The sequence below is a fragment of the Eschrichtius robustus genome, chromosome 4, assembly GCF_028021215.1.
Source record: "Eschrichtius robustus isolate mEscRob2 chromosome 4, mEscRob2.pri, whole genome shotgun sequence".
Taxonomy (NCBI): domain Eukaryota; kingdom Metazoa; phylum Chordata; class Mammalia; order Artiodactyla; family Eschrichtiidae; genus Eschrichtius; species Eschrichtius robustus.
The window spans coordinates 50,651,390-50,671,486 of NC_090827.1; the positions used below are offsets into that span (position 1 = coordinate 50,651,390).

The window sequence follows — 20,097 nt, forward strand, 5'->3', positions numbered from 1 at the left end:
ATGGTTAGTGAAAACTTGAAATCTACCTGTCAAAGGATGGCTTCTCTCCACAGTCAAAGGCATCCTGCAGCTCCTTGACAAGGTTAGCCTGGCCCGGCAGTCGGAAGAGACCCTCTTCCTTCAGCCCCCTTTGTCGGATAAAGTCCACACACTGCTCCACCAACATTGGAGCCAGACGGTGTCCGTATCTCTTCTCATAACGGACAGTATCTTCCAGTTTCTGTCCAAAAATGCCTGGAGAAGTAAAGGATCACAATGAATTTGAGAAATTCATCTTTTCCCACTTTTTTTGCTTTCTTTTAAAACTCAGTGTAAAGGAAAAACAAAGATTGGAATGCTAGCAAGCATTTCACATCTGGTACTTCACATTATTACAGAATTAAATTCATTATGTACAATTCTTCAAATGAGAAGGGTTTACCTTGTGCTGCCCTTTCCCCCTGTATTCCATATTTAGCCCAAAACTGAAATGGAAATACGGAGTTTGAGATATCCACTTTGAAATAAGAAATATTGCAATAAACATAATTTCAGTTTTGGGTTTTCTTTTATTTTTTCCTTTTGGGAAAAATTGTATTCAAAAACTTAAAAACAGAAATATTCTGTAGATAATAGTCAAATTCTACTTCTGTTACAAGTGTAACTTTATGTCCAATTTTCATTTAGTTTAAATATTATTCATGTCTCTGTTCACCTTTTGTTTTCAATCAAGAGATGATGCCATGATTATAATCAAAGGGATAAAACCATGAAAAGAAATGCAGAATTTTCATCCATATAAAATATTTCAGACAGTGTTGGCTCTTTAAAATCTTAAACTATTAATTTATTGAAAAGAGAAGTATTTGAATTACGAAGCATACTAAAAGTGAGGAGACAGGGTCATGGTGGTTTGTCCTAACAGGGAGGCATATATGATTACACGTTGCCTAGAATTGTCAGCACATGGGGGTAATAAAAATCAAAACAATTTTGATCAGTTTTATCAACGATTTTTAATGATTTTTAATTACCTACAAATGATGCATTTCTTGGTGCATGCATTTGGTACCCCACTGATTAAGAAACAATGTCTCTAAAATATATTATTATCAGTTGGTAGCTTGGAAAAATGAACAGCCAATGAGATAAGAGGGAGAAAAAGAGCCAAAGCAAATGTGATTCCAATGTTTCCAGATGGGATGGCTTTAATGATCTAATGATTTTCATAAAAGGGGAAGAAAAATTAGTGTCGCATGTTGAAACTATGTAAGACTCTAGAATGTCTGGGGAATATTTCAAAAACATCAGGTTCAGAATTTAACAATAAGAACATATGCTTTACCTCTCTATCTGTAAAATAATTTATGTATGGATTCAGTAATGCAAAACCATTACATTCCAAGCAATAAACACTTGCTACCAAAGAGAATATTCTTAGCCTAGGTAGAAACAATAAAACAACAACAAACCAAACTATTGTACATCTGGTATCAAATCTGGCACTAATGGTATCCATATATTCCTTCTAGGAAAAAAGATTGAGTTACCTGTTATTAATATTCAAATGCATATAAAACAGAATTAGAAATTAGCTTAGTTTGTAGACTTTGGAACAAGGAGATTCTCGATAATGGTGTGTTAAACATTTTCCCCTAACTCAACAGATATTCACACCCTCATTTTGTCTTGTTATTTTTATTTTCGTGGCTGGAAAATTAAATACTTCTCCCACTTCCCAAGAGTCTTCTGGAGTCTCTAGGAAGACTTGTTTATCTTGATTGAAGAGAAAGATATAGCTGGAATTGCCAATCATGCCTTTTTCCATCTTGAACTTGGACATGCTACCTGTGACTAAAAGTCATCTTTTGACCATTAGGCAACAGCCACGAGGGAAAGGCTGAAAGATTCACAGAGACAACGGGGCTGAAATCACTGAACCGCTGACCCAATACCAGCAGCAACTCCTTGGAGCTTTTTTTTCAATGTGAGAAAAATAAGCCCCTGTATAAGTCACCGTTCACTGGGTTTTCAGTTATTTGCAACAATGCTCATTTCTGTATGAAGTGGTGATAATGATTTTGAAGCTCTTTTAGTATTTTAATAACAAAGCTTGAAAATTGGTTATGAATGAAGAATACCAAATCTTTTTCCCTGGAGTTCTTTGATGCTTATTTGCCTGGAATGTTTGGTTCTATCCTGCCAAAATTGAGGAGATGATAGCCTTTCAGAGGCACTTATAGATTATATTAAAACATAATGTTAACATTTGGGAATAAATCTTACATATCTGATTTTTCACTTATTGTTTTGGACTGATACATTACATAAGGTTTCTCCCTACATCCAGCAGAAAATCTGCAAAAGATGTTCCAGTTCAACCTCTATGAGCGCTACAAATGAGAACCAAACTTCCAAGATTTGGTTTTATGCAGTAATGAAAAACAAACATTCTTTTCTTAAAACTCTCAGGATTTCTTTTTTCCCCAAAACTCAGGGATGTGATAAAGGATGCAGTAATTTTTGCTTTAGATGGGCACTGTGGTTTTTTTTTTTTCTCCCCTTGTTACATATAGGCTTGCCTATATGATAAGAATTTTCTTAAGAGGTATAGTAAGAAACTAAAAGCCAAAAGCCCTAACATCCTTTCATGTATTAGGTACCTAATATGCACTAAGTCCTTGACATATATTCTCTTGTTTCCATAATAAATATACAAGGTAGTTATTTTATACCTTAGGAAATTGGGCTCAGAGATATTAAATAAATCACCTAAGGTTAGTTACACAGCACCAAGTGGCAGAATGGAAGACCATATCCAGATTTAGTCAGGCTTAAAAATCTTTGCTTGTTCCTGAATACCTGTCCTCTTTCACTTTATTTAATCCCAATTATTATGTGTCCTCATTTCCTAGTAATTTAAAATATTAATACATTCTAAAAGTGAAGAAAATAGCATACCTTTTCTGTGCTCTAAAAAATGGTAATAGGTAGGCTGTATTTATGTACGCCAGGCATGGGTCCTAAAAGTTTACCTGCATTTCTCTCATTTAAGACTCTCAGCATTCTATGAGGTGGGTACCACCATTTTACTGAGGATGAGATGGAAGCAGAGAGCGATTAAGTAACTTGCTGAATGTCACAGGGCTGGTAAAAGATGTTGCCAGGATTTGATCAAGGCTGTTGACATTCAGAGCCTCTGTTTGTGTATTACACAATACTGCTTAGTGGGCATAATGGCTGAAAATTGAGTTACAAAGGAAGAAACACGTCTCTTACTAGTTTTCTGGTCTCAATTCCTGTCATCACACTAGGAGTGGTGATTTCTGTTGAGAAAATGGCATATTTGGAGGGAACTCGGGAAAAAAAAGGAAAAGGAAAAAACTCAGCATCTTGCGCAACAAAATGATTTCCTTAATACAAAGAGCTATGCCTATTTAGCAACGGAATATGTAAAAGAGTTTAAAAAATGTAGACAGTATGTACACATACTTAGAAATTCCTGTGGGAAAAATAGTAATTTTCTGCTGTTTATCTGGTCTTGCAAAGAATTAGGTAATGATTAGATGTATACTTCCCATTCTGTAGCATTGGAAATAGAATGTCCCAAACATCTTTGACTTACAAAGGTAGATGGTGAGTTAACTTCCTGTGTGAGAATGTTTTTTTGTATAGAAAGGTAGGGGGTAATTCTTTTTTAAAAGCTGCTTTAGTTAGACTTTTCTTTGAGGGAGCAGTGAAACTTCAAATTTTAAAATTAACAAAAAAGCACAAGGTCATGATCTATCCCCAGCTAGCAGCATGGAGAAAAGGACACATTGATTAGTAGATTATTAACAAGAATATTCCCTGTGGTGTGAGCCTTGTAAACAGTGGCAGCTATGTCCATTTAAATTCTCAGAGAGGTTTCACATTCCCTAACAAAACCATCCTTGGAATTTCTGCATATTTCCCCTGGAAGTACATTGATGGTGTCATGAAGCATCACTCAGGACATGACTTTCCACTAGGCTGAGAAAGTAAATCGCACAGGTAATTTTATTATATCTGTGGGAGGCTGTTTCAACTGGAGGGAGAGACAGGAGAGAGAAAAAAATATAAAGAAAATCTAAATATCTTCAGGATTTGTGAGGTTTCTCCTTTACGTGTGATTTACATACTCAATACCTAGAAGCAGCCTGTGACGTTATTGAGTGTGATCTAAAAAATATACTCAAATTCTACCCATCCTAAAAGATAAATAAATACAAAGCTAAACATCTTTGGACTCTCTGTGCCTTGTATTTATTCACTCTGCTCCTTGATTCCCAACTAAGTATAACTGGCTCCATTTCATCACTTTCTATCTTCTTGTCAACCTATTACAATGTGGCCTCTGACACCATCATTCCACTAAAAGAGCTTTTTCTATAATTACCAATAACTACCTAGTTGCCAAATCATTGACAGCCAAATTTAGTTTTTGCATTACTTTATGGCTCACTCCCTTTAAAACTATCAATCTCACTCTTCTTTCTGACACTTCTCACACCTTACGTAATTCTTTCCTTAAAGAATACTCTTTTCAATCTCGATCCTCAATATTTCTTAAGTGACTTTTATAGAGCTGGGTTCCCAAGCCAGGCAAGTGCTGCCACAGTGATCTTCATAATATTTAAATCAGATTATGCCTCTCTTTTGCTTCATTTCTTCCCATGGTGCCCCCTGGCCAACCAAACTCCTTTTCATGAAATACAAAGTCTCCACAATCTGATCTCTGCCTCTTCATCCACTATTCAAAGTACAAATGTTTAGGTAGCACCCTTTCTGTGCCAGGCACTGTGCCTTATCCACGCTCATTACTGCTGCTTCCTCACAAACAACATAGTCAATAACTATACTGAACTATTTGTTGTTTCCTATATGTATTATGACTTATTACATCTTCACGTCTCCTTCTAGAAGGTAGGTCCTGCTGTCATGAGCCAGCCTCGGAAAACTTACCCTGCAAGATTCAACTCACATCATCTCCTGTGTTAAGTCCTTACTAATATTCCTTCACCCCCATCCCAGACACAAAACTTGCTATTTTCTTCTTTGCTTTCTTAACATATTGCTTTGTAATTGTTTATTTAGATGTCTATCCATACTGGACTAGTCCCTCACCAGTCAAAAGAAGATTGTACTTTCACAATTATTATAATAAAACAATTATTTTACATTTATTATTATTGTTATAAATGATATTGGATAACAGTTTATACTATATATTTATCCTATAGACTTAAAGGAGGTTTAGGTAAATTTCCAAAAGTACTGCAGACATAAGGACTGAACTGGGAACATGAAAGACTCCAAGGCTCATACTCCGTCTACCATAGTGTCACGGTCTGAATGTTTGTGTCCCTTCCAAACTCCTATGTTGAAAATCTAATGCCTATGGTAATGGTTTTAGGAGGTAGGGACTTTGAGAGGTGATTGGGTCGTGAGGGCAGGGCCCTCATGAGTGGGATTAGTATCTTCATAAAAGGGACCCCAGAGAGCTCTCTCACTCCTTCCCTTTCAGCCCCTTGAGAATACAACAAGAAGTATACAGTCTGCAACCCAGAAGAGGGCTCTCACCAGATCCCAACCATGCTGGCCTGATCTCAGTCTTTCAACCTCCAGAACCATGAGAAATAAATTCCTGTTGTTTAGAAGCTACCCAGTCTGTGGCATTTTGTTACAGCAGCCTGAATGGATTAAGACACATAGGTAAACTCTCTTGCTTCCTGGAACTTAACACCAAAGTGGGTAAGGATTGAGTGTTCCATAAACATTTGTAGAATTAATGCATGCATTAAAATAAAATACTTCACTTCCTCAATTAGAGGAAATAAATGACTAACTCCAAGGTAAAATGAAACTTATCAAGACTTCTCAGGTTGTGGCACTGATTCCTATATAAACGTGAAAACAAAAAAGTCTTTGATTTGTTGATGAAAAAGGCAGAAGTTAGATAACTTCTCGGTTACTACTTAAATTTTCTATTATCAGTTATTTTTCAGAGTTCCCTGTCCCTTCCATGCCATAGATTACATGCTAAGCCATATAGAGAATTTGCTTTTACTTATCCTTCTGCTTACTACAACCCTGCTAACAGAGTAAGTCGCGGTGTCACCAGGATTGTAATAATTTTCAATTAAAAATGAACATTTGCCCATGGTAAATGGACAAATAAAAATAAAAGACATCCAATTTAGTACAGAACTAAGAAACAAAGACAGCCAAAGCTTACTTACAAAGCTTAGTCTGTTACTAGCACTTTCTAAGCAGTCAACAAATCTTCTATGGATAGAAAACTTTTAATTCAAGAAGCTCAGAATCTATAATAACCAATGAATGTATGGTAAAATCTTGACTCTCCTTGTAGTCAGACTGGGGAAGGAGGGAGAAAAATAAAGGCCTGAAAAAAATACGCAAGTGTAATAATGTGATAATAGTGACCCAATAGCATTGGTCTTAGACCAGCAGAGTAATTATACTCACCATTTACATCCAGGTACCAAGCCTTGCAATTTACATGTATTTTCTTATTTGACACTCACAAATATTCCACAAGGACATCTCCCTTCTACAAATAGACTCAGAGATGCTAGGTGACTTGAAGTCACATATCTAGAAAGTGGTAGATCTGGGGTATAAACACAGGTCTATATGACTCTAAAAGCCTTCCTTTTCCACTATGTTATGTTAATTCAACTCAGACATTTTTTCCCCATAGGGATGCTGACTACTCTTTTAGGATCATGTAAGAGAAAATATCTTTCCATAAACTTCCGAAGACTAAATCTGATTTCATGTAGTTCAGATGAATCACTGCCTTTCCAGATGAGTCCATGGTGAGTCTTTTATTCATAAACCCCTCAGACTTCGTATATAATTTGTTGTAGTGCTTATTACAGATTAAGTAATTACTTATTTTATATGTTTCTTCATCCTCAAGGAATCTGTGAACTCATAGATTCCAGGAAACTTGTTTTGTTTGCCTTCTCACCCCCAAAATCACTTGGTAGATGCTCTGTAAAACTTTGACATGTGAATTAATGAGCTACTCATTTATAGCACCATTTAAAATTATATGGATTTGGATAGTAGCATTCTGTTGGACAAATCAATTTTGATAAATGTGACTACAACATATACAACATTAACTTTTTTATGCTTTAACTTTTTTATGTTAATACATCACTTAATGTATTAACATTTTCACTTATAAAACATACCATCTGCATATATAGGGAAAAATAGGTTCTGAGGACAGATCAGAATACTTTAAATTAACTTTAAAGAAAATGCTGGTGTTATCCACCACCTCTGTAAAGATATTCTATTTTAATTCACTACTGTCTATGAACTAGCAGAAAAAGATAGGTAATAATACTATACTTCACCAGCCTGCAATAGATCGTGAATCCTGGATTGAATAGACCTATTGCCATTCTTAACTTTGAGAAGAAATAAACAAATACAAATATATATTTCTTATCACAAATGTGCATAAAAGCACTTGAAAATAGCTATGAAGATGAGGTGGCCAGGTGGCAGCATAGAAGAAATATAGGGGCTATAGAGTAAAGAGTATAACAGGTGAACAGAGAAGGCTTGATGAAGACAAGAAGGCTTGTGGACAGACTGCAGGGGAGAGAGAGCATCACTGCAGAGGGGGCACCGAACAGAGCAAAGAGGTGTTACAGGAGATGGGTTCAGGGAGGAAGAGGGGATAGTCTGGGGAATTGGAAATAGTTGGAATTACTTAGAAGCCCTTGACAGTTGCATGAAACGGGACATCCTCCTGGGAGCAATAGGGACTCATGAAAAATTTCCAAGCCGTGGAACATTGCTTGTTAGTACTGTTTCAGGAATACCAACTGGACGACACTTTACAAAACTGTGTTGCAGGAATTTGTGAACAATGTTGGGGGTGAAAAGAGGTGAGGATGGATGCTGTCTTGAAGAGCCACTTCTAAGGTTAAAGTACCTTGTGTGCATGAAGCCATAAAGGCACAGACAACTAAGGTGATGGAAATAGAAATGGAGCTGAAAGTATATAAAGAAGGAAGAAGCAATGGGGCATGACCACTAAGTTACTGTCTAGGGGAAGAAAAAAAGCACTGGGGAATTAATGATGCTTTATCTCCAGGAAGAGCACGACTCAGGAAAAAGACAAGATAAAGTTAGGGTTTAAAATTTTACTTTAGTATGTTCTGTGATCACAACAATCTTAAACCAGCCAGACCATTCTGACTAGAAATTAACACTGACATCAGGACCCAAAGTGTTATGCACTTCCAAGTAATCAAAAGATTGGTTAGGCTCTGTATATTACATATTAGTCTTATGGAGGCAAAAAACATATAGTTTCAAAATCAAAAGGGTAAAGAACACATTGTAATCTTTATCTCACCAGAACATAAATCCAAAGCACCACTCTACCCAGAGTCCTGCTAATAGATGGTTCACAGTGCCTAGATTTTTAAAACCACTGAGAAAACATGTCCGGAGACCTTTATTAGTAGCTAAACAAAGAAACAGGGGGCAGTAAAGGACAGAAGAGGTCTGTAAAAGAAAGGAACTCAGAGCAGTGAGTTCCAACAGGCACAGCATGCAAGCTGCAATCCCACCAGGCCTCTGGAAACTTTAACTGAGCTCCCCTCTTCATTCTGAGGGCCATTCTGAAGTGCTGAGCTGCCTTTTCTGTCAGCCGACCCATAACAGTAGTAAAAAATGTGTTAAATGTGGATCAGGAAAAGCAGACGCGTTACCATTTTTCACTTCTGGGTGCTTTTCCATGCTTCCTGCACCCTCCGTTTTGCTTTCATTGAAAGGACTTCAGTGGTTGCTCTCCAACAGGCTTGGGAGAGGAACTCAGAAACCCCTGTCCACTTCTGGAACTCCTGGAGCACCCAGGGGATTAAACAAAGCACAAAATGACACTCTCTTCTTAAGGTAGCATGGTTTGGGAATCCGGGATTGAAAGAAAAGTTCCTTCTTTTCAGTGCAGGACCTTGAATAAAGATCTAACACCCTGGGCTTCACACCGCCGCTGAAGAGAATCGGCTAGTGAGGCACAGAAACAGCCTCGCAGCCCAGCCTCAGCCCGGCGCCTTCCTTCCCAGAGCCTCACTGCCTAACTGTGGTTGAGCAGCCCATGACCTGGGAGAGGCTGGTATGAGGCGGCGGCTCCACAGAAGGGGAGAGGGAACTTAACACAGCTGAATGCCCCCTGCGCCTCCTCTCCTTCACGGTTCTGACGGTAACCAGAATGCAGCTTTGTAAAATAAAAATCTGTTAATCCTTGACTCAAATGCTGAACATTCTTCAGATTACTAAGACTTTGCAGAGGCAAGGACAATAGTTTAAAAATAGCCTACAGGAGATGATAGACGGAAGCTGTTCCCCACTCTCTGGTTGCAATTTGCCAACCCATGGGAATTTTCTTCTTCTTCTTTTTTTTTTTTTTTTTTTTTTTGCAGCACTGCCTTCCCTCATTGATATTTAAGGAGAGAGGGAAGAGGACATAACGAACAGCACTGTTAGTCAGGATTCTCGAAGACATGCTATATTCCAATATGGGAGGAGAGAAGGTGGAAAACGTAAAAAACACTTTGCTCTGCATTTCGAAGATAAATGAATTGTCCCCAGAACATTTCATGTTACAAATGAGCAGTAATAACCTAGAAAAGTAGACCTTCTCTACATGTTTGGATAAACCCAATTTAGTTGCTGAGTGGTGGGGGAACCAGAAGAGGGGATGTCCTTTAAGCAATTAATCCCTAGCCTTTCTCAGTTTCTCTCATTGCCAATTTCTCTATCAGTGATGCAATCTTACAGTAACCATGAAATCTCTAAAGATCTATAAAATATGAGACACGTATCTCTCATTCAATTACCTTTGTGGATGAGAGAGGAATATAAATTAACACCCGAATTCCTTGCTTATAATATATGATAATTCCTTGCTTATAATATATGATAATGATCATAGCCAGATATTAACTGCTCAAAGGAAAAGACTCAGAAGGAACAAGGTTTAGTTTTAAAAAGTTCCCACTATATCTTGCTTTAAATATACGGTTTTTCTTCTCTTCTATTTTTTGTTGATTACTAGATAGAGCATGTTGATTAATAGGTGGCAAATTAAAGAAAAAAGGGAGAAAGAACAACCTTAGATGGGACTCAAGTCAGCTCCTGATTAAATTATTAGGTTACAGTACGTGACTTTAAAATTATAATTACCTAGTTCCAATTTAAATAATCATTTGATTTAATTATTCCCATTTTAAAACAAAAGGACATTTTAAAATATGTTGATACAGAAACATTTTATAGAAATACTTCATTTTACCTATGTTGTACCCTTTAACTCCCCCTGCACAAATCAATTCTGAAATACTTAGTTTCTTTTATTGATCCTAAACTTATTTTCCCACCCCTTGTTCCTGATTCTTCATATCTTTGCCCTCTCCCAATGCCACCTTATGATATATTTGGAAAGTCAAGGTGACTCCTATTTCTTATCAGTGTTAATCAATAGGGTTCAAAGCCTCCTGAAAAGGGGTCACTACAGATAATCTGATTATTACAATTTTCTCAGTAGGGGAGGGGAGGCAAGCGCAGGCAGCCAGAACCAAACCGATGTGATGGGAGCACAGAACAGTGACTCCGTTCAAGGGGTGAACAACATGGCTGCTTGATTTGAGTCTGGGAACAGCCCAAGGTAGTCTCGGCCCCTCCCCTCGGCATGGTCCGGCCAGCTCGTTTGCTCTCCAGCAGTCAAGGTGATCCCTTTAGGACCACCGTTCTTTAAGCCCCGCCCACCTGGCCCATTCACAGACAGTAATAAACAGATCAATAGGAGCCTCGAGAAATAAGTATAGACAAGCAAAACCACACGTAAACCATTCTTGTACAGTTTTAAGCTCTTGGTTTCCAAACTCCCACTTTATCTGAGCGTAAACTGACCTTAAAGTATCAGAAAGATATTTTAAAAGGACATGAACATATTATGTACCTACCTTTCCGAAAACTAAAACACCGTTTAATTCTTCTGTATGTAGTTTTAGGAATGAAAGGAGTAGACGCCAAGGCACCTGAGGGGCGCCCCCCAGCAGTTCGGTCTTCAGGCATCATACAGCCCCAAAATTCTGAACCCGTTTCTGGCTCCCTTTAAAACCTGCCTGTGTGTGATATCGGGATCCCACAGCTACTCCTCATGTTTGTTTATTTGTTGAAGTGCTGTTTCCTAGAACTTGAAGATTTTGATCATGCAGGTCCTGGATCGGGGATAAGTTACCACCTCTCATTTACTTCTTTTTGGCAAAAATTTCCTTTTTTCTTGCCTAATCCCCGGAGTTTTTGAGGTTTTTTTAATTATTTTTTTTTGTTTCTGCAGACATTCCAAAATGTCACAGCAAAAAGAACCACAGCAAGCAAGCGGCACCTCCTATTCCAACAGCAGAATTTTCTTTTCTTTTTTTTTTTTTTTATTAAGAACTGTCTTCTCAGCTGGAACTGGGGGGACTGAGATTCTCTGGAAAGGTCAGCAAATAGCCGTGAGCAGGGGAAAGAGGAACAATGACCAAAAGGCCCCTGAGGGATACTTCAGTACTGTCCTTGCTGGCTCCTTTTATCTGAGCAAAAGGGGAGGCAAATAATGGCACCTTCTCCAGAAAGCATTTCGGTGCATGACAGATTCTTTTCAAAGAACTCCCCTGTTCCTTTTATAGCACCCCTCAGCCTTTGATGCTCTCTGCGGGCTTCTCCCTTCTGTCTTCAAACTCCCGGGGCTCCCGAGGGAATCGCCACGTCAGAACAGTCCAGTGCCCGTTCCGGGAGAGGCTCCTCCTCGGATCCGTGTAGGAAGCAGCTCTGCAGGGAGCTTCTCCCCCGCTAGCCCTGCTCCTGCTCCCCTTTTCTCAATGAGAGCTGGGCGGGAGCTGGCAGGGCTGCAGCTGCCTCGTCACCACGCTGCGGCTGCGGCTGCCTTCAGTGCCCGCCGGTCACATGCAGCAGGTGCAGTCACAACAGTGTGAGGGGAGCAGGGAGAGTGCCCCGCGGCCGCCTGAACCCCTTGTTTCTTCCTTTGCCTTTGCAGTGACTCCCCTGCCGGCTCTGGTCTTGTACATACCTTTACAGCTGGCTGCCTCAGTCCCTCCAGAAACCAAACAGCCCCAAACCAGCCCCGAGGGGGTCAACTTTTGCCCCTTCCTTTCTGCATTTATTCTCTTCCTATACAAGATTTTTTTTTTTTCAGATACTTTGCAACTGAATCTATCTGTGAGTGCTGATGTCAATGTGCATATCGTTAAAACATTATGTGTGTATTTGTATGTGTGTGAAATAGAAAACTGTTCAAAATTTAGCAGCAAAGATTCTGCAGGTGTAATCACAAAACAAGTTAACTCATATGTGTGTGTGTTTATATGTTTTTATACGTATGTATTTGCCTGGCTATGGTTTTCGAACCAATCCTGCTTTCATCTTCTCCCCTGATCGTGCATGCACCCGCTGCACTCCAGCCCCTACGTCTACCAACCCCCTTGGTCCCAGTCACTGAACAATTTACTTACTGGGTTAATCATTCATCCACCTGGCTGCTCCATGAGCACATTTGGAATGCTAGTGCTTTAACCCCAACTGACCCCTAAGGCCTCTGGGTACCTTCCTAGCTATTTAGCAGGAGCATTAAAAAAAGCTGTGAAGAGTATTAAAAAGATACTCCCTTTAGAAACATCATTACTCTGACTAGCACGCCCAGGTAGGTAAAATTTTGTCACCGAGGGAATCATTATTATTTCTGCTCCATGGTTCGACCATTGTTTTTGCCTTCTGTGTCACAGCAGGCTGCTAGGAAAATAAGGAACTGTGAACTTGGTGGGAACTCAGTCCCACCAAGACAGTGGCAGTGCTGGACGAGAGGCACCTTGGCCCACTGAAAACATCACTTCTCTGAGCATTGGTATGGAGGGAACACACGTGATCGCAGGACTTTGGAGTTGGAATGAATCTTAGTTAAAAGAGTTTTGTCCAATGTTATTTCACAAGTGAGGAACCTAAAGGTGAGGGGGTAATATCACTTACCACAGATCACACAGTGGTCTGTGTCACAGGCAAGAGCACATAGCTTCTTAATTAACCACTGCTTGCCCATGTGCTAATTACTCATCATGAGGATTATTCACATTCAGTATTTTTACTGCCTTGGTAAGTCTCTGACTCAAGTCTTTTCATAAGGAGACAGAAATATACAGGAAGGACCTGATTTTGTTAGTAGCTAAAGTTAGGCTCCGCCCTCAGATCTAATGAACAATTAATGAATTTTCATCCTCCCCAGATCCCAGGCTGGGTACTTCCATATACATTGCCTCAAAAACAATCGAACAGAAGCCCAGGGAAAAAGACAAGAAAAACCAAAACAAACAAAAACAGAACCCTAAACTTTTCCAAAGTTAAATACATGTTTTGACATCCCAACTTCTGGATTTCGCTTTTAAGCAGAAACCATGTGCTTCTCAGCATCATTAATAGGGAAGCATCTGTTTACAGGGGGGTTAATCAGACAAAAGAAAGTTGAGGTATCTAGATTCAATACTGAACTAAGTTATCAGGCTTGGTTGTTAAGAGAGGATGTCTATATTTTGCATTTCCCATGGTTCCCCTCCTTCATCTGAGTATTTGTAGTAACTTTGGTTTTTTTCATAAAAAGAAATATCAAAGCCTTATATTTTATGATTTCTCTTAACAGTTTTTAATTTCTAAATATTGAAAAACTAAGCAAACTCCTCAGGTGTCACCTATGTTTTAATCAAATGTCTAATATTGAAATGGTAAACAGGGACTATTTTACATGTATAAACAACCTGGATAAGCTTCAGTGCCTCATGAAAAACTTTAACTATTTAGAAACACAGGTTGTAGAACTGCAATATAGACAATGAAATGCCCTCTTTACAATAAACACATTTAAAATGTATCCAGAGGTGGTATACAGAACTTGATAAATCAGGATGAAAAGTCACCTTCCAAATGTCTTTACAGATGCCATTTAATCAACAACCACAACAATCTTTGAGCAGCGAGAAGGAGGTTGGAAGCCAATAGGTTTTTATTTAGGATTAACTGTCTTGGATTCTATGACTAAGATAGGAAGGGGAAATGTATTCTCTAATGAAAAGCAATTATGACAATTCAGTAGTTTTTTAGCAGCTTTACTGTGATATAATTCATATATCATAGAATTCTCCTGTTTAAAGTGTACAATTCAATAGTTTTTAATATACTCAGATATATGCAACAGTCATCACAGTTAATTTTAAAACATTTTATCACCTAAAAAAGAGATCTCCTATGTTTTGGCTACCAACACACTGCAATCTCCTTATTTCCCCATCCCAGCCCTAAGCAATCACAAATCTACTTTCTGTCTCTATGGATTTCTCTGTTCTGTACTTTCTTATAAATAGAACGATATATATATATATCGTCTTTTCTGACTGGCTTCTTCCATCTAGCACAATGTTTTCAACGTTCATTCACGTTGTAGCATGCGTCAGTACCTCATTCTTTTTATGGCTGAACAATCCATTGTATGAATATACCACTTTCTGTGTATCTATTTGTCCATTGATGGACATTTGGGTGTTTCTACTTATTGGCATTTAGGAATAATGCTGCTATAAATATTGATGTGCAAGTTTCTGTGTGGACATACATTTTTCATTTCTCTTGGGTATATACCTAAAAGTGCAAATGTTGGGTCATATGGTAGCTCTATGTTTAATCATCTGAGGAACTGTCAGACTGTTTTCTAAAACAGCTACATTTAAAATTCCCATTAGCAATATGGGGGGGGGTTTCAATTTCTCCACATCCTTGCCAATACTTGTTATTATGGAACTTTTTGATTCTAGCAATCCTAGTGTGTATGAAAGAAATGGTATCTCACTGTGCTTTTGATTTGTATTTCCCTGATGGCTAATAATGCTGAGCATCTTTTCATGTGCTTATTGGCCATTTGTATATTTTCCTTACAGAAATGCTTATTCAGATTCTTTGCCCATTTTTAAATTGATTCTAATTGGGTCAAAATTTTGATTTGCCTTTATTTTTCAGTTGTTAGAGTTATTTACATATTCTGGGTAGAAGTCCAAAATCAGACATATGATCTGGACATACTTTCCTCCCATTCTATGGGTTGTCTTTTCACTTTCTTGATGGTATTAATTCAGATATTTTTGAAGGACTCAACTATATTCATCCTACTTATCAACTTTTAAACACTTTTCTTTTTCATATACTGAAGAATATACTATCAATAAGGCATGGACTTGTAATTGTGGGTTTTTCACTACTACAGTAGAAGTAATAGATCAGCTATTGTGCAATAAAGCAGGAAGAAGCTCACAGTGAAAACACATGCGTTTTCTTCCTACTTATGTTACTCACAGTATGACACTTGGCAAGTCATTCATTCTCTCCGGGTCTTAATGACCTAATCTACAAAATGTGAGGCTGAACTAATAAAGTGGTTTTAAAATATCCTTGGGGAGGGGGAAGGGTAAGCTGGGACAAAGAGAGAGTGGCATGGACATATATACACTACCAAATGTAAAATCGATAGCTAGTGGGAAGCAGCCGCATAGCACAGGGAGATCAGCTTGGTGCTTTGTGACCACCTAGAGGGGTGGGAGAGAGAGGGTGGGAGAGATGGAGACGCAAGAGGGAGGAGATAAGGAGACGTATGTATATGTATAGCTGATTCACTTTGTTATAAAGCAGAAACTAACACACCATTGTAAAGCAATTATACTCCAATAAAGATGTTAAAAAAATAAATAAAAATAAAGTAAAATATTATTAATTGGTGAAAAACTTATTTTCAATGAAATACTAAGTGGAACCCCAATACATAAGATAAATAAAAGGTTTCTCAGTCATATAAATTTATTGTTTACAACTCAAATTTGTAACATTTTTAAAAAATTCAATCAGTAAGTATAGAGGGGCTATATTAATACAAACATTTGAAACATGAGATTATGGGTGACGTTTGCAATTTTCTATCAGGGTCAGCATTGGGTTTGGTTGTGTGTTCTCTAACAACTTTAGGAAATTCCGATGTTCAGATGAATCACAAAAGATTTCTTGCAAATTGAATGAGTACTTTAAGAGCTTGCCTTACATTCTCATTAACACTCTTCAATTAAAACAAAGAGGGCAGGAGAAGATTTATTCTTCAGAGTATTGTTTCTGTTGTAAGTGCTCTATGCTAAAATATATCTCTTTAAAAGTAAATTTGAATCAGGCATTTGCAAAATCCCTGAAGCACATTCTGCAGGATAAAATATACAAACCAATCAGCTACTAGAGTATTCCTTCCAGGTTCATAAATTTGAAGATTAATACATAGATCCCACTAGGATCACTTGTGATACTCCTGGGCTGATAGCACTTCCTGTGGCCACTGATTTGGTGAAGTAAACTGGATCTCATTCATTTTTCTTGAGAAAAGGACAGATGGAAGAGGAGGAATGGGAGAAAACAATCCTTGATAGAAATAATCCTTCAACAAAGTACCACTTTCAGCACATATTAAGAATCTTCCTGAACTCAGGAGCCTCAGAAACCTGATAATGGAGGGGAAACAGGAAATTTGAAAAGACATATACTTAGGCTTCCCCATAAATCCTTGACCCTGAAGGTAGCAGAAGACCTCCTGCAGCTGAGTATGTATCTCTCATGAATAGTCATGAAGATCCCTCTGCTAAGGCACTGGGATGGGATCTCAGCCCACCAGCCTCTTCAAACATTTTGAAGTCACTTACTAGCCATTTCAGTAAGTGAATAGGGTGACCATACAAGTTGTCGCCCAAACTAGAACACCATGAGAGTGAGAGGTAGCACTGTCAATAATTAGCCTGGGACAACAGTAGTAAACTACACTGTTACCAGGCAAACTGGGATGAATGGTCACCCTGGTTAGAAACCTCCCCCTCCCCCAAGAGGAGATCCTGCTAAAGGACAGACAGTTTGCAGACATGTACCACTACTTTTGTAAAATATCAACATGCCTTCCATGAATCTTTACTATTTTACCTCTAACTTAACTTTTCAACTTTTTAAACTATGCTTTTGAAGTTATTCTAAAATGTAAAGAGGTCAGTCAGCTTAAGAAGCATCTGATATGTTAAGGGGAAAAAAATTCACTTCTGAATTCAGGGGGCTGACAATACACAAAAGAGAAGATAAAATAAATATGAAAGTTCTAATTGCTTTAATAAATATGAATTTGATTTATATCATTTATTTTAACTACATCAACATAAAATAACTAGGCTTTACATTCTTGGAAATGTATGTTGGTTATAGATGAATATTTTGGGGTCCTTACCTATTTGGTTCCATTTATTGGATTTTTTCTTTAAATATGTTTTCTGTTTATATCACTCTATATTACTTGATAGAAAAGTTCACATCTTTTGTCCTTCCTTCTTCCTTTTAGCTCTATTCATAGCACCATGTAGCTTATTCTTCACATGATATATTCTCTACACTGTATTAGCTAAGAATTTTAAAAGAAACTTATTATCAAATCCACAAATACTTTCCTGATTGCAAAGTTGCAAAGCTTTTTTTTTTTTGTCACTCTGATTACCAGCATATTTTCATCCAATGCTTTACCACTCCTCTTTGATACCACTGAGCATCTGGGGGCTGAAATCTCTTCCAAAACTAATAGTCAAAATGTTTTTTTGCCCTGTATCTACAGGTTATTAACTAACCTACATTTATGATATGAGGCTCACAACTATGTATTATTAGTAAAATGGAACATCCAAGATAAAAGAAAAATATTATCCCTTTTTATAATTCAAAATATTCGTGGAAGAAGTTTGGTTATTAATGATATTAGATCTACATTGAACTTCTAGGAGTTACTTAGATATGTGTCTACAAATAAATTAGTAGCTTACTATTTATTTTAACATTCATCCATTTGAAAGTAGGTGCTGATAGTGACACGGGCTGGGGGAAAGGATGAACAGTTTTGGCCTTTCTGTTTTACCATGATTTTAAAATACACTCACCTCCTCCAAACGGTCCCCATATGACTCGGCGGATGGACTTGACCCAGTCTTCCATATCATTCTGGGTGCTCGCCATAAGGAGGTAGCTCTCATGATTTGCTGTCATCCGATCTCGATCGCTTCCTGTAAGAAGACAGGAACATTAACACATGAGTGTGGGCTCAGCCGAAGATTCCCCATCAGCAGCCTCCTAGTGAATCCCCGAAACATAAACTGTACCTAATGCAGCTAGCACTAGGTTCTACCCAATGAATCAGAAATATTTACCATGGTTTCAGCATGGGGAAAAAAAAAAAAATCTGCTTAGAAGGGAAAGGCTCTCATGTTTCCAAGAGAAAGCCAGCAAACAAATGTCATTCCCCAAACAAAGCCTAGCTTTTTGTCCTAGTAACAACCCATAGGCCTGTATTAACTCATAATCCAATCTATTCACACTGTGCTGCTGAATAGGGAAAAATAGCAAAAGCAAAATGAAAGATGGAGAAGTGGTCCACAGAGCCTGAGTTTTCATTCCAAGCAAGCGCAGAACAGTCTGAGTCTGCTCAGCGCACACAGTGAGGCCAACGGGCACATCATGGTTGAGTACGAGTCCCAGGAAAGGGAAAAGAGCCACGTGTGAGGATCTGCCCCAGAGGTCCTCCTCTGCGCTCTGTCCTGGAAGGGGAGCCTCTTCCCCCAGATCATACCTTCAGGGGGACACGCAGAAGAAGAAGACACAAGCCTGGCCAGTCTCAACGGCCAAATTAACACCCCAGATGGCCCTGCCACCTAAGGGTTAGCTTTAGGAAACCCCAGCAGTACCTCCTTGCTTGCTGTTTTCTCTTATCTCCCCCCCTCCCCACCCCCACACTGGCCGAAAACAACTCATACACTTTAAAACCTTTATAATCTCTAAAATCAACTTTGAAATGCTGGAGATCTATAAAGCATTTTTATGCTTAAAGGAGCATTTCTGAAAACAAGTATCAGTGACTGCACTGCTTCATTCTCTTTGAAAAAACTAGTGTGGTTCACAGAAGGAATAATTAAGAAAATGGACCATTAAGTATTATTTAACTGAATTCTGATAATATTTCAGCATTATACTGACTGCTAAGGTGCTCAAATCATCTACGAACAATTTAATTTTCACTAAGTGCTGTAAACTTGCAGCCTTGGGTTGGATTAATTCATATCGAAGTATTTTGTTTGTCTAACACATTGTCGTTGTTTGTTTTTAAGTGGATCAGAACAGATGCCAACTGTTCTAATTCACAACCCTTCAGTTAGTTCTGAGGGCCAGGTACCGCAAGTTGCAACTGAAGGGGCTCAAAAACAATCTCCTTTGTGAGGAGCATGCAGCCTCCAACAGGCCCCGCACTTCCTATTCTTTCACATCCAATCTCATTCACAAAGCTCTGAAAACTCTAGGCATTTGAGTTTGTGATCTCCGAATTTTATACAAATGTCCTAGGTTGAGGAATACAACTCTTCTAGCATTGATGCAAATTAACAGAACAGGTGCGAGGTCAGAGAAGTGAAATAACTTTAAGCCAACCAGCTGAACAGCCAGGATTAGTGTTTTACATTTCAATACAACTGAATTTGGGGGTGGCGTGGGTGAGGGATGCCATCAAATCAGTTCCCTAATGTTTACAGATCTCTTGAATAAACAAGATGAGCCTTCTCACCTTAAAGAGAACTATCACTATTTGGGAAACAATGACCTTCTTACACCTCTAGGTCTAGCCTAGGTCAATCATCACTTTAAGCAATTTATGTCTGAAAAAGCATAGGCTCAGAAAATCAGAGAAAACCCTGCTGAAATCTCAATTCCATATTATATTAGCTGTTTAACTTCTGGGAAAGCACATAACTTCTGGAAACTCAGTATCTTTAGTCATGCTTTAGAACTAATAATCCCTATCTAGTAAATTTTTGTGAGAAATAAATGAAATGAAGTTAATATACTAGCACTGTGTTAGGCTAAAAGAGAAATTCTGTAAATATTAATTCAGTCTCATTTAACTGC

The 20,097-nt window shown here is 38.3% G+C and overlaps 1 protein-coding gene across 6 annotated transcripts in view; it reads right to left on the reverse strand.

The window, feature by feature from the left end:
* ARHGAP24 (Rho GTPase activating protein 24) overlaps window positions 1-20,097 on the reverse strand; it is a 514,100-nt gene that overhangs the window by 59,382 nt on the left and 434,621 nt on the right. For 5 of the 6 annotated variants that reach the window (XM_068542699.1, XM_068542700.1, XM_068542698.1 and 2 more), the window contains 2 exons: window positions 18,087-18,209; window positions 27-234 (listed from right to left, as the gene is read on the reverse strand). In XM_068542699.1, coding sequence (XP_068398800.1) covers window positions 27-234; window positions 18,087-18,209 — 331 coding nt within the window. Of the gene's footprint in view, window positions 1-26; window positions 235-11,015; window positions 11,819-18,086; window positions 18,210-20,097 lie in introns of those variants that run through there. The other variant, XM_068542701.1, reaches the window with a different exon arrangement.